This window comes from Eleutherodactylus coqui, chromosome 2 (genome assembly GCF_035609145.1).
Source record: "Eleutherodactylus coqui strain aEleCoq1 chromosome 2, aEleCoq1.hap1, whole genome shotgun sequence".
Lineage (NCBI taxonomy): Eukaryota > Metazoa > Chordata > Amphibia > Anura > Eleutherodactylidae > Eleutherodactylus > Eleutherodactylus coqui.
Window position 1 is genome coordinate 139,064,644 of NC_089838.1, and position 16,058 is coordinate 139,080,701.

General features: G+C 46.3%; 1 protein-coding gene across 1 annotated transcript in view; it reads left to right on the forward strand.

Moving 5' to 3' along the window:
- TRHDE (thyrotropin releasing hormone degrading enzyme) overlaps nt 1-16,058 on the forward strand; it is an 819,510-nt gene that overhangs the window by 209,575 nt on the left and 593,877 nt on the right. The window contains exon 3 of the mRNA XM_066589876.1: nt 307-433. Within this exon, the coding sequence (XP_066445973.1) occupies nt 307-433 (127 nt within the window). The remainder of the gene's footprint in view (nt 1-306; nt 434-16,058) is intronic.

Here is a 16,058-nt window from a genome sequence, read left to right on the forward strand (position 1 = left end):
TGCATATAAAATTGACATCCATTCTGCTAATACAGTGTAGCATCATATCTTTTGCAAACATATGTGAGTAATTCCTTTGAAATATTTTCTTGACTTTAAAAATAGCATAAATCTTTTATGGAGCTACAGAAAAAAAATGTTATTACAATACAGTGTAGGGATGAATCTTTTTATGGTTAAAAAAACAGCAATGTTATCTTCTATTCATATAAGTGTCTGCATATACTATTTTTTTTTATCTGCAGCTCATATTACAAGAAGTGACAAGTCTTCTAAGCTGGTTTTGTGTTTTCTTTTTCATTTTAGGTGAGACTATATGCCCGACCGGACGCAATAAGAAGAGGTTCTGGGGACTACGCGCTTAATATAACAAAAAGGCTATTAGAATTCTATGAGGATTACTTCAAGGTTCCATACTCTTTGCCAAAATTAGGTAAGGGGAAAAATACATTCTGAATATTATGAGTTTTTAATTCATTTCCAGTTATCGACTATAAAATGTAAATGATGCAGTCAGTGATGTGTAAAGTGGCAGGAGTATTGTTTGAGTCATGTTGACTATCTGAATGTTAGATCTGTCCAGTTGTTAGCGTTTTGCTCAGAGTTGAACCCTTCATACATTTTGTGGCCATATCAGATTTTTTCTAGAGGGCAGGGGGTTTAGACCTTTTTTACAATAATTCTAAAAGTATACCATTCTTTCTTTTGATAACTGACAAGTGCTCTGGAAAATGCACTATGCAAGAATTTATTTTATAGACTTTGCAAAAATGTGTTTGGAGCGTGACTGCTGTTGTGCATTGGAAGCATGGCCTCCAGATTAGACTTCCTGCTTTTTATAGTTTACATCATTGAGTTCCTCTCCTAGGATGTCCAATATCTCCCACCCCACCCCCTTTCCTTTGTCTTTGCATTTACTTAAAGATGTGTAAACTATGTAAATTGATAGTTGACATCCCCAAAAAGGTGAAGCTCTTGGGAGGTGTCAATTAGTAGTTTGTACTAGGATAATTAACTTTTCAGTATATTTGCTATTCACAGGCCAAGTCAGAATTTTATTATGTTTTCTGTAGATGGAGTGCACTCAGTTATTTCTTATTAAACTAGAACATTGAATTCTTTGTTTCATAACCCTTTTTCGATTTCATTCTCGGTTTTGCATAATTAATCCACCCTTCCTACTATTATTATTCCCAGAGCACCTATTAAAATGCATAGAGCTGTACTTAAATTGCAATGTAAATGGAGGGTTTCAATGTAAAGCAGGGTTATGTCAAATTGTTACTTGATAATTTGATGTATTTACCAATATGTATTCAATTCAAGAACCTTAAATGATAAATCAAGACATTCAGAGATCTAAATCAGTTTCTATTTTATGTTTTAATGTGGAAAATACTGATCTTCCTATTATTATTATTTTCTATCACTTCTAAACCTAGGGAAATGTCCAGTTTTCTATGCTGATATAAATGCCCTTTAGTGGGTAGTGGCAAATTGCACCAAAGGAGAATGTTGCTTTTTGCCAGATTTACTATTTCTGAATTATGTCATGGAACTGAAATATTTAGTTTTATAGCAAAAAAGTAGTCTTTCTCTGTATGTTGGCAAGACATCCAACCTCTCCATAATACAGCAGAACACTGAAGAGAGCTCAGTCTGCTTCCACAGTCTGGAGGCTCCATGGGTTTCTCATAGCATAGTATTCTCACTCACTCTTCCACTGTAATGACTAGGAAGCTCCAGGACTTTCTGCAACTCACTATTGTCGGCTGTACACAACCTCTTTCACAGGCAGGATGCATCATCTGCTGATGTGCCCTACAATTCATCCAACAGACTCAAATACGCTGCCTTGCATGGTAACCATTATACAAACTTTAAAATGGCCATCAGCCTGGGATTAAGACATTACACAGAATACACCATATCTATGAGGGCCAGGACATGGTCTGCTATAGTGAATGAAAAAAGAGTCACACATCAAACATTAGTAGATATAACTTTTTTTCTGAATAAACAGGCTCTTGTGTGAGGTAATTTCTTAAAGGGGTTTTCCATGGAAATACTATCGATGACCTATCATCAGGATACGTCATCAATAGTTGATCAGCTGGAATCCATCGCTCAGGACCCGCCGATCAGCTGAGCGGGCACATGCTGTTCCAGTAACACAGCCTCGCTTGTAAATGCTGGCAGGGCTCTCATTGAAATCAATGGGAGCCATGCCTGCAGTTGACAGCGCCGGCCACTATAAGGCTTTCACTCCAACCTCTGTGTATTGGGAGTGGAAGTCTCTGCGCCGACCTCCCATGTAGTGGCCGGCACTTGTAACTGCAGGCACGGCTCCCATTGATTTCAATGAGAGACGTGCCTGCAGTTGAAAGGGCCGACCACTATAAGGCTTCCACTCCAACCTCTGTGTATTTGGAGCGGAAGTCTCTGCACCGACCTCCCAAGTAGTGGCCGGCGCTTCTAACTGCAGGCACGGCTCCCATTGATTTTAATGAGAGACATGCCTGCAGTTACAAGTGCTGGCACTATACTGAGATCAGTGCAGAGGCTACTGCTTCGACTTCTGTGTTATTGTGGCACTGACAGCTGCACCCGCTCAGCTGATCAGTCAGGGTCCGGAGCAATGGACCCTAGCCAATCAACTATTGATGACCAGTAGTATTTCACTAGAAAACTCCTTTAAGTCCCAGGTTTCTGAAGTTACAGGAGTCTGTGGGAAGAAGAGATTAAGGTCTGTGTGTTCCTTGTATATTCCTATATACAGATCCCTGTATATAGTTAAATGGTGGAAACACACAGATCATGCGTTCTCCAATACTTTGAGGGTCAATTGAAAAAGCAAGCAATAAAAGTATAACATATAACTAGCTAAGGTCCTTTTGTACAGAGCAATTCGCTCCAGCATTAAATAATAATATCAGTGCTTGTCTACAGGGCTTTTAGGCTGCATAAAAGGCCCTTAAAATATGAAATTTTGCGCTTGGCTTCAAGGCTCAAAAGATTCACATTGAAAGAGTTAATTTGGTTATTGCTTTTCTCTATGGTGAATGTCATTGTATGACCTTGCATAGGTCTTTAAAGAAGGAAGAGAACTTCTCTATGAATATATCTGGTTCACAAAATGATTGTCAGTTCCTAAACTTTCTCATGCTTTTGAATGAAAAACCAAAGCTAAGAGCATCACTACACCTAACTTCTATAGTACTGTATCTTATGGGTAGAACATTCATGTCTGATTGGAATTGATCTTTAATGGAATGACACATGCAGAATTCATAAATAATCTTACTCAGCAGGCAGCCTTTTCTCAGCTGAAGCTCTCTAGATTGACAGGAAATCATCATTTCTCATGTCTCTGTCATTACTGCACATAAGGAAATATAAATGCAGTGCATTTACCTTTCTGCAATGCGTGCAGACCATTCAGAAGTTTTATTTTAACCCTATAGACCATAATATTACATGTATGCATATTATATTCTAATTGGGGTCTATGAAACAATATATTTTTAAAAACTATAATAGATAAGTCATTTTGGATGTGAAACTACTTTTGAGGTAAATTATTATTTGCAACTTTTGTAACTCACATACAATCATTGCACAAAAAAAACAGAAGGAGTTGTCAGAATTGAATGAAAATTTATATGTGTGATTGTAATGTTGATATGAGTAAATGATTAGTACCATGTTGGGCCACCTCTAGCTTGGATACAAGATGTGATACGGGCGGGCATGGAGGCATACAGGTTCCGTATGGTATCCTGCAGCATATCAGTTCATATTTGCTGTAACTGAGCCTCTAAATTGTTCAAACTTGTAGGCTGTTGAGGTTGATGTCCCAGATGGTCCCATACATTTTCTATTGATGTTAAATCTGGTGACCAGGCAGCTGTGACAGTGAGCTAAGGTTGTGGAGGTATGCCTGTGACAGCCTTGTGTGCAGCTAAGCAGTATCCTACTGGAAAATGCCTCTTGTAAGCCTCCATAAGAGTCAATACATGTGGCTGCAGGATGTCCTGAACATATGACAGAGCTATTATTGTTCCTCATACTACTATTAGGGATGACTGACTGTCATATGCGATGGCCCCACAGACTATCACAGTAGCAGTGTGGGCAGTGTGCCACTCCACAGCAAAGTCAGGATTAAGGCACTCACTGTTAGGTCTCCAGAAATGAGCACAGCCGTTGTCAGTGCCCAAACTAAACCTGGATTAGTCTCTGAAAACCATCCAATTCTACTCCATAGCAGTCCAGTTTTGTCGTTCATAACACTGCTGCAAACACAGGTGACAGTGGATGGGTGTCAAAGACAGTACCTTCAATGGGTGCCATGAGATCAAATGTCCTTCAGCCAAGTGCCTGGAAATAAAGACACAGGTGACTGTAACAATTGTGCCACCTGTCTCTGGATGGCAGACAATCAAACAATCTTCTCTACTGGTGGTCTGTTGAAGGCATTCTGAGCCAGGTCCTCTTGTGTGCGTGACCATCTATTGGTCCCAACACCTCCTAACAGACTGGTCAGAATGGCCCAGGTGGCAGGCAATTCGTTAATACAACCACCCAGCTTCTCACACTCCAATAATGTGCTCTCTCTCGAATCCTGTTATCTGGGCAAAATCCCTTTGATTGCATCATAGAATCATGTCTAGTGGTCAACAAGCCATACACAAGAAGAAAAAGAGGTCCACCACACACGAATAGCCTCTGAGAACAATAAACAGAGCAGCAGAGGACCAAGCATCAGTGAAGGACATAGCAGGAGTGGGGAGAGGTGAGTATATGTCAGTTTATTATTGTTTGGGGAACATGATTTTACAGAAAAATATAACTCGGACCACCTCTTTAATGGATTGCAATTGTTCTAGTGCAGTAACTGGGACTGTCATGCAGAGAAGCACTATGGGTCAGGATCACTATCTTTTGTCCTTAGGGGGAACACCTAGAGGATGAGTGAGTGAGGAGACTTATAAGGCCATTCTTTATCCTCAGTGTAATATGCAAATAAGGGAGATGAAACAATGGAACTGCTGAGGTATTATTCCATCTCCCTTAATTGAGAAGCACTATGTTATATATTGCAGTTTTTTTTTTCTGTGTAAGGGCGCCTACCCACTTGCGTTGCCGATTTTCGCGCGCGAAAAACGCGGCGTTTTCACGCGTTTTTTGCGCGTTTTTCACAGCGTTTTTTGCGCGTTTTTTGCAGCCCTCCATTGACAATCATGGGTGCATTAAGAGAAAAATAAGGACACATATGCAACTGACAGTTCATATGTGAAAAAAACCCCACGAAACGGAAAAAAAAACCCAGATGGACAAGAACACATTCTATACTAATTGCTCTTGAGAAAAAACGCAAAACATCACAGGAAAAAAAATCGCCAGTGGGTAGGCGCCCTAAATGAAAAGATGGAACAATTCCTCTACAGCGCCACCTATTAGAAGGCAATTTAATGTCAGCCATTTAGACAGGACTTCTAAGGGCTCCTGCACACTTATCTTTTTCTTGTGCTTTTTTTTTTCCACAAGATTGTCAATGGGACTTTCTAATGTTAAAAACGCATTGTACAAAAATTGCAAAGCACCAATTTGCGATGCGTTTTTAACATTAGAAAGTCCCATTAACAATTGCGGGAAAAAAAACGCAGCGATATCATGTGAAAAGAATGCGCAAAAAACCGCAATTGTGCAGGAGCCCTAACAATAACACCAAATATAAGCAAAAGCCTGAGTTTTCTCCAGAAGGATAACCATACACAGACAGGCTGTTTTGGGGTTTTTGTCCCTCATCAGTGTACAGTAGGTTACTGGCTTGGCTAGTGAGAGGCCTATAATGTTGGTCAGGAAGGATATGGTTTCTGCTTAGGAAAAGCGTCTTGTTAGAAGTCTTAGAAGCGCGTGCATACTTTACTGAAAAATCTATGCAAATGGAAAGATGGAGCAATGACTTTATAATGCCACATGTTGTAAGGCAACATTTATGCAAGTCAATGTGAGACCTTTTAACAGGCTGTCTGTGCATGGTTATCTTTTCCTTCTAGAGAGGTTTCTGGCTTATATTTCCAGTCATTGCTACAAGGCTTGTTAAAAGGTCTGACATTGACTTGCAGGAGTTGGCACTGTAGAGGCGTTGTTCCATCTTTCTATTTGCATAAAATTACTGGAGGAGCATGGATGGCCTTATAAGTCTCCTCACAATCAAAAGGACACAGGAAATAACTGCATATTGAAATAAAACTTTTGTTTAAAACATTATTCACTACATTGTAAATACTGTGGACATTTACATGATGCAATTAGGTACACTATTACGTTATGCGTTTTTGATACAGTGTGCAGTGTAAGCCTTTTCATTACAGATTGCCTAACCATTCGTGGATATTCTGATTGAAAAGCTAAACATAATTGTGGTAGGCTGATTTATTGTAAACAAAAATCTGAAAGAACTACACAAAAGAGTGAGAAAATGGCAGAACTAACGCAAAAGCTTGGTTAATATGAAAATCTGAAAGTCACATCACTCATAATATGAACAGTCAACTTTGCTTAAACCGTCTTTATAAGAGCAACTAACTATAAAGGAACAAACTTACTTGAACACAAAACACTGCATTCTTAATTGTTCATTTTGAGGCCTTAGTTACACGGGCGTTTTTTGCCGCGATTTGCGGATCGCATGATGGATGCGCATCCGCAAATCGCGTGACCGGGGCCGAAAAAGCGCCCGAAAAAACTGCTCCTAGCTGTGTTTCAATAGAAATGGGCCGAAGCTGTCCAGCGCATTGAATTCAATGGAGCCGGCAATACAGCCGGCTCCATTGAAAGCAATGCGCTCCGGGCGATCTCACGATGACTTGTCGGGCAGGGCTTAAATATATAAGCCCTTCCCTGCAATTCATCCAGAAATGTGTAAAAATAAAAAACATATATATACTCACCTTGTCCCGGCAGACGGAGTTCAGCGCGGCCGGCTGGCAGTGGGTGTGAGTGAGAGCTGCCCCTGATTGGTCCCTGCGCTGATCCAATCATAAATTCATGAATGGGTGTGAGTGAGTGCTGCCTCTGATGGAATCAGCGTAGGGACCAATCAGGGGCAGCTCTCACTCACACCCACTGCCAGCCGGCCGCGCTGAACTCCGTCTGCCGGGACAAGGTGAGTATATATATGTTTTTTATTTTTACACATTTCTGGATGAATTGCAGGGAAGGGTTTATATATTTAAGCCCTGCCCGACAATTTATTGTGAGATCGCCCGGAGCGCATTGCTTTCAATGGAGCCGGCTGTATTGCTGGCTCCATTGAATTCAATGCGCTGGACAGCTTCGGCCCATTTCTATTGAAACACAGCTAGGAGCAGTTTTTTCGGGCGCTTTTTCGGCCCCGGTCACGCGATTTGCGGATGCGCATCCATCATGCGATCCGCAAATCGCGGCAAAAAACGCCCGTGTAACTAAGGCCTCAAAATGAACAATTAAGAATGCATTCATGAATTCATGAATGGGTGTGAGTGAGAGCTGCCTCTGATTGGCTCTGCGCAGGGACCAATCAGGGGCAGCTCTCACTCACACCCATTCATGAATTCATGAATGGGTGTGAGTGAGTGCTGCCTCTAATTGGATCAGCGCAGGGACCAATCAGGGGCAGCTCTCACTCACACCCATTGCCAGCCGGCCGCGCTGAACTCCGTCTGCCGGGACAAGGTGAGTATATATATGTTTTTTATTTTTACACATTTGTGGATGAATTGCAGGGAAGGGCTTATATATTTAAGCCCTGCCCGACAATTCATCGTGAGATCGCCCGGAGCACATTGCTTTCAATGGAGCCGGCTGTATTGCCGGCTCCATTGAATTCAATGTGCTGGACAGCTTCAGCCCATTTCTATTGAAACACAGCTAGGAGCAGTTTTTTCGGGCGCTTTTTCGGCCCCGGTCACGCGATTTGCGGATGCGCATCCATCATGCGATCCGCGAATCGCGGCAAAAAACGCCCGTGTAACTAAGGCCTCAAAATGAACAATTAAGAATGCATTCATGAATTCATGAATGGGTGTGAGTGAGAGCTGCCTCTGATTGGCTCAGCGCAGGGACCAATCAGGGGTAGCTCTCACTCACACCCACTGCCAGCCGGCCGCGCTGAACTCCGTCTGCCGGGACAAGGTGAGTATATATATTTTTTTTATTTTTACACATTTCTGGATGAATTGCAGGGAAGGGCTTATATATTTAAGCCCTTCCCGACAATTCATCCCGCGATCGCCGGCAGCCCATTGCTTTCAATGGAGCCGGCTGTATTGCTGGCTCCATTGAATTCAATGGGCAAACATCGTTCTTCTCTGTCACAGCTGTTACAGCTGTTGCAGAGAAGAATGATTTGTCTAGTATATGCTCTCAATGGGGTCGGCGCTGCTGCCGCCGGCCCCATTGAGCGCATATAGAGAAGAGAACAGGAATCGCAGATCGCAGATAGGTGCGATCTGCGATTTCTGTTCTATAATTTATCGGACGAGCGCATAAAAAGCGCTCATGTGTTCGATACCATTGCAAAGCAATGGTTTTATAAAGTCGCCAGACGCATGCGCATGCGCAAATCGCGCGGAAAAACGCCCGTCTGACTAAGGCCTAATGCTGCAAAACATTTTATTGTAAAAATAAGCATTCTAATCTATATTCAATTATATATATATATATATATATATATATATATATATATATATGTGTGTGTGTGTTAACTATTATATACTAACCTGCAGTTTTACAGTATTATTTTAACAACGTATATTCCTACAATAAAGAAGGAGTGAATTTAATATACAGTAGTGCAAATGATTTCTATTCCATATGTGGTCAGTATAGACAGTATCTAGCCACAGGGGTGCAGCTATTGGGTGCTGGGGCAGACAATAAAAATAAAAAATTGCTGTTGAAGTGACTTATAGTAAAAAACACCTATGCTCACCTGAGTTGATCCTCCTGGCTTCTGCAGATTGCTCAGCAGCATTCCTACACTATCTTCCACGTTACATAATCACGTGATCACGGCATCCAGTTCCAGGCTTCACCAGTTCTGAGATTAGATGTAGTGATCATGTGATCGTGCAATGTTAAAGGAGATGTCCCGCGCCGAAACGGGTTTTTTTTTTTTTAAACCCCCCCCCCGTTCGGCGCGAGACAACCCCGATGCAGGGGTTAAAAAAACCACCCGCACAGCGCTTACCTGAATCCCGGCGGTCCGGCGTCTTCATACTCACCTGCTGAAGATGGCCGCCGGGATCCTCTGTCTTCATGGACCGCAGGGCTTCTGTGCGGTCCATTGCCGATTCCAGCCTCCTGATTGGCTGGAATCGGCACGTGACGGGGCGGAGCTACACGGAGCTACACGGAGCCCCATAGAGAAGAGGAGAAGACCCGGACTGCGCAAGCGCGGCTAATTTGGCCATCGGAGGGTGAAAATTAGTCGGCACCATGGAGACGAGGACGCTAGCAACGGAGCAGGTAAGTATAAAACTTTTTATAACTTCTGTATGGCTCATAATTAATGCACAATGTACATTACAAAGTGCATTATTATGGCCATGCAGAAGTGTATAGACCCACTTGCTGCCTCGGGACAACCCCTTTAATGCCAGTGTGGAACTGCTGCCGCATGATCTTCATAGGCGTAGGCTGCTTAGATAGACTGAGGTGAGTATATGTGTTTTTTTATTTTATGCATATATCAGGCATTACTATAAGGGGCAAAAGGGGCATTATTATTATGAGAAGGTGGCCAGGGGGGATATTGTAACTAAAAGGAAGACAAGATGGACATTGTTACTAAATTGGGACTATGAGGCGAATTATTATTAAATGGGAGCCAGGATAGGAATTATTATTACTAAACAAGTTGTGGGCATCATTATTACTAAACAGGGGACAGGTGATGCATTATTATTAAACAGGGAACAAAAAGACCATTATTATTATTATTATTATTAAATGTGTCAGAAAGGGAATTATTATCACTTAATGGGACGTGATGGGCATTATTATTACTAAATGGGCAGGAGTGGCTTTATTATTACTAAACAGGGACAGGAGGGGGATTATTATTATTAAACAAGGCAGGAGGGTAATATTATTACTAAACGGGGCAGTAGGGGCATTGTTATTACTAAATGGGGCCAGAAGGGTAATTATTAGAGATGAGCGAACGTGTTCTTCCGAGCTTGATATTCGTGCGAATATTAGGGTGTTCGGGATGTTCGTTATTCGTAACGAACACCATGCGGTGTTCTGGTTACTTTCACTTCCTTCCCTGAGACGTTAGCGCGCTTTTCTGGCCAATTGAAAGACAGGGAAGGCATTACAACTTCCCCCTGTGACGTTCAAGCCCTATACCACCCCCCTGCTGTGAGTGGCTGGGAAGATCAGGTGTCACCCGAACATAAAAGTCGGCCCCTCCCGCGGTTCGCCTCAGATGCCGTGTGAGTTAGATGAGGGACAGTGCTGTTTGTACCGGAGCTGCTGTAGGGAAAGAATTGGTAGTTAGTGTAGGCTTCAAGACCCCCCAAAGGTCCTTATTAGGGCCACTGATAGCTGTGTGTTGGCTGCTGTTAGCAGTGGCAATTTTTTTTTTCTCAAAATCGGCTCTGCAGAGCGTTGCACCTGGCATTAGGGACAGAAGTGCTGCATAGGCAGGGAGAGTGTTAGGAGTGAGTGTAGCCTTCAAGAACCTCAACGGTCCTTTCTAGGGCCATATTTATCCGTGTGCAGTACTGTCCAGGCTGCTGTTAGCTGTGCTGCATTTTTTTTTGCTTCTCAAAATCGCCTCTGCAGAGCATTGCACCCTCCATTGATACTGCAGGGAAAGAATTGTATAGGCAGGGCCACAACACAGTTATTATTCATTGAATATACGCAGTGCTGCCTTTTGCTTGTAAAACAAGTGAAAATAATTCTATTTGCCCTGCCTCTGTCCGTCCTAAGGGCGGTGGACACGTGTCGGCTGCGTGTGCAACCTGTAAAAATCAGACGCACCCACCTACGTTTTACTCCTGGCTTCGCCATTTGCTTTCCTTAATTGGGAAAAAAAATACCTGCTCTGCCACAGTTAATAACTCTGCTACCCTCACGTTCTGTGACACATTAGCAGGAAAACAGCACAGTTATTAAACTTCTCATGTTCATAGAATATACGCAGTGCTGCCTTTTGGTGCAAAAAAACGGAAAATAATTCTATTTGTCCTGCCTCTGTCCGTCCTAAGGGCGGTGGACACGTGTCGGCTGCGTGTGCAACCTCTAAAAATCAGACGCACCCAGCTACGTTTTACTCCTGGCTTCGTTATTTGCTTTCCTTAATTGGGAAAAAAAATACCTGCTCTGCCACAGTTAATAACTGTTACCATACAGTGCGGCATGGGGTCCCGCGGTCGGCGCGCGTCGCTCCGGCGTCGGCTCCAGCAGCCTGGAGCCCTGTGTCGAGGTCATCCCAGCAGCTTGGGTTGGCCAGTGGGCGGCGGCGTGGGCGTGCCCGCCCGTAGGGTGCTGCCCGCACTCCTCTGTGCTTCTTATACAGCAGTGGGTGGAGTTGCCTCCTCCCACTCTCAGCCCCTGGGCGGAACCTTGTGGTTAAAAGACTGGCAGTGAACTGAGCTCATGGCCAGTTATTGGTTCTGCATGTACCTAGTCAGTCTGTCTGCGGGTCTCCTCAGTCAGTCCCTAGTTGTCTGTCAGCTCCCTCTGGTCCCCTGTTACTCTGTCTGTTTTTGTTGGTTCTGTTTGCCTCTAATCTAGTCTGGCCCAGTCAGCACTAGTTGCTATCCAGCACCCTGCCAGTTGGCCTGCGAGTTCCATCTCCAGCCTTGTCAGTTTTGTTGGTCTGAATCATCTGCCTCCTCTGTCGGCACTCTGTTCCCCCCATTAGGTAGGTTCCTGCTTGTCAGTCGCCAGGTCCCTAGCCAGGGCAGGGACCGCCGTCCAGTTGTCCGCCTGGGGTTAGCCAGGGCCGAGGCAAGTAGGCAGGGACAGCGGGGGTGCGGGAGATCAGGGCACCCCAACTGGCGCTCGGGGGGCAGAGTGCCGTAACAATAACTCTGCTACCCTCACGTTCTGTGACACATTAGCAGGAAAACAGCACAGTTATTAAACTTCTCATGTTCATAGAATATACGCAGTGCTGCCTTTTGGTGCAAAAAAACGGAAAATAATTCTATTTGTCCTGCCTCTGTCCGTCCTAAGGGCGGTGGACACGTGTCGGCTGCATGTGCAACCTCTAAAAATCAGACGCACCCAGCTACGTTTTACTCCTGGCTTCGCCATTTGCTTTTCTTAATTGGGAAAAAAAATACCTGCTCTGCCACAGTTAATAACTCTGCTACCCTCACGTTCTGTGACACATTAGCAGGAAAACAGCACAGTTATTAAACTTCTCATGTTCATAGAATATACGCAGTGCTGCCTTTTGGTGCAAAAAAAACGGAAAATAATTCTATTTGTCCTGCCTCTGTCCGTCCTAAGGGCGGTGGACACGTGTCGGCTGCGTGTGCAACCTGTAAAAATCAGACGCACCCAGCTACGTTTTACTCCTGGCTTCGCCATTTGCTTTCCTTAATTGGGAAAAAAAATACCTGCTCTGCCACAGTTAATAACTCTGCTACCCTCACGTTCTGTGACACATTAGCAGGAAAACAGCACAGTTATTAAACTTCTCATGTTAATAGAATATACGCAGTGCTGCCTTTTGGTGCAAAAAAAACGGAAAATAATTCTATTTGTCCTGCCTCTGTCCGTCCTAAGGGCGGTGGACACGTGTCGGCTGCGTGTGCAACCTCTAAAAATCAGACGCACCCAGCTACGTTTTACTCCTGGCTTCGCCATTTGCTTTCCTTAATTGGGAAAAAAAATACCTGCTCTGCCACAGTTAATAACTCTGCTACCCTCACGTTCTGTGACACATTAGCAGGAAAACAGCACAGTTATTAAACTTAGATTATACATTCACTAGAGGCAGTGGGGCCTCTCGTTTTCAAAAAAAGGAAAAAATTATATTTGGCCTGCAGTCTTGCGCCAATTTATTAGCTGCCTGTGAAATCAAATCACTGGTAATACAGCATGCTGAGGGGTAGGGGTAGGCCTAGAGGACGTGGACGCGGCCGAGGACGCGGAGGGCCAAGTCAGGGTGTGGGCACAGGCCGTGCTCCTGATCCAGGTGTGTCGCAGCCGACTGCTGCGCGATTAGGGGAGAGGCACGTTTCTGGTGTCCCCACATTCATCACCCAATTAATGGGTCCACGCGGGAGACGGTTATTAGAAAATGAGCAGTGTGAGCAGGTCCTGTCCTGGATGGCAGAAAGTGCTTCGAGCAACCTATCGTCTACCCGCAGTTCTGCGCCGTCCACTGCTGCAAATCCGAATCCTCTGTCTGCTGCTCCTCCTTCCTCCCAGCCTCCTCACTCCACTACAATGACACCTGCTCAGGAGCGGGAACACTCCCAGGAACTGTTCTCAGGCCCCTGCTTAGATTGGGCAGCAGCGGTTCCTCTCCCACCAGAGGAGTTTATCGTCACTGATGCCCAACCATTCGAAAGTTCCCAGGGTCCGGGGGAAGAGGCTGGGGACTTCCGCCAACTGTCTCAACAACTTTCTGTGGGTGAGGAGGACGATGACGATCAGACACAGTTGTCTTGCAGTGAGGTAGTAGTAAGGGCAGTAAGTCCGAGGGAGCAGCGCACAGAGGATTCGGAGGAAGAGCAGCAGGACGATGAGGTGACTGACCCCACCTGGTGTGCAACGCTTACTCAGGAGGACAGGTCTTCAGAGGGGGAGTCAAGGGCATCAGCAGGGCAGGTTGCAAGAGGCAGTGCGGTGGCCAGGGGTAGAGGCAGGGCCAGACCAAATAATCCACCAAGTGTTTCCCAAAGCGCCCCCTCGCGCCATGCCACCCTGCAGAGGCCGAGGTGCTCTAAGGTCTGGCAGTTTTTCACAGAGACGCCTGACGACCGACGAACAGTGGTGTGCAACCTTTGTCGCGCAAAGCTCAGCCGGGGAGCCAACACCAACAGCCTCACCACCACCACCATGCGCAGACATATGATGGCCAAGCACCCCGAAAGGTGGGATGAAGGCCGTTCAGCGCCTCCGGTTTGCACCCCTGCCTCTCCCCCAGTGCCCCAACCTGCCACTGAGATGCAACCCCCCTCTCAGGACACAGGCACTACCGTCTCCTGGCCTGCACCCACACCCTCACCTCCGCTGTCCTCGGCCCCATCCAGCAGTGTAGTTCAGCGCACCGTCCAGCCGTCGCTTGCGCAACTGTTGGAGCGCAAGCGCAAGTACGCCGCCACGCACCCGCACGCTCAAACGTTAACCGTCCGCATAGCAAAATTCATCAGCCTTGAGATGCTGCCGTATAGGGTTGTGGAAACGGAGTCCTTCAAAAGTATCATGGAGGCGGCGGCCCCGCGCTACTCAGTTCCCAGTCGCCACTACTTTTCCCGATGTGCCATCCCAGCCCTGCACGACCACGTCTCCCGCAACATTGTACGCGCCCTCACCAACGCGGTTACTGCCACGGTCCACTTAACTACGGACACGTGGACAAGCACAGGCGGGCAGGGCCACTACATCTCCCTGACGGCACATTGGGTGAATTTAGTGGAGGCTGGGACAGAGTCAGAGCCTGGGACCGCTCATGTCCTACCCACCCCCAGAATTGCGGGCCCCAGCTCGGTGGTGGTATCTGCGGAGGTGTATGCTTCCTCCACTAAAGCACCCTCCTCCTCCTCCTCCTCCTCCTCTGTCTCGCAATCAAGATGTGTCAGCAGCAGCATGTCGCCAGCAGTCGGTGTCGCGCGGTGTGGCAGCACAGCGGTGGGCAAGCGTCAGCAGGCCGTGCTGAAACTACTCAGCTTAGGCGATAAGAGGCACACGGCCCACGAACTGCTGCAGGGTCTGACACAGCAGACCGACCGCTGGCTTGCGCCGCTGAGCCTCCAACCGGGCATGGTCGTGTGTGACAACGGCCGTAACCTGGTGGCGGCTCTGCAGCTCGGCAGCCTCACGCACGTGCCATGCCTGGCCCACGTCTTTAATTTGGTGGTTCAGCGCTTTCTGAAAAGCTACCCACGCTTGTCAGACCTGCTCGTAAAGGCGCGCCGGCTCTGCGCACATTTCCGCAAGTCCCACACGGACGCTGCCACCCTGCGCACCCTGCAACATCACTTTAAGCTGCCAGTGCACCGACTGCTGTGCGACGTGCCCACACGGTGGAACTCTACACTCCACATGTTGGCCAGGCTCTATGAACAATGTAGAGCTATAGTCGAATACCAACTCCAACATGGGCGGCGCAGTGGGAGTCAGCCTCCTCAATTCCTTTCAGAAGAGTGGGCCTGGTTGGCAGACATCTGCCATGTCCTTGGTAATTTTGAGGAGTCTACCCAGGTGGTGAGCGGCGATGCTACAATCATTAGCGTCACCATTCCTCTGCTATGCATCTTGAGAAATTCCCTGCAAACCATAAAGGCAGCTGCTTTGCGCTCGGAAACGGGGGCGGGGGAAGACAGTATGCCGCTGGATAGTCAGGGCACCCTCCTGTCTATTTCTCAGCGCGTACAGGAGGAGGAGGAGGAGGAGCATGAGGAGGATGAGGAGGAGGGGGAAGAGACAGCTTGGGCCGCTGCTGACGGTACACCGGCTGATTGCCTGTCATCCTTTCAGCGTGTATGGCCTGAGGAGGAGGAGGAGGAGGAGGAGGAGGATCCTGAAAGTGATCTTCCTAGTGAAGACAGCCATGTGTTGCGTACAGGTACCCTGGCACACATGGCTGACTTCATGTTAGGATGCCTTTCTCGTGACCCTCGCGTTGCACGCATTCTGGCCACGACGGATTACTGGGTGTACACACTGCTCGATCCACGGTATAAGGATAACCTGCCCACTCTGATTCCCGAAGAGGAAAGGGGTTCGAGAGTGTTGCTATACCACAGGACCCTTGCGGACAAGCTGATGGTAAAATTCCCAGCCGACAGCGCTAGTGGCAGAAGGCGCAGTACCGA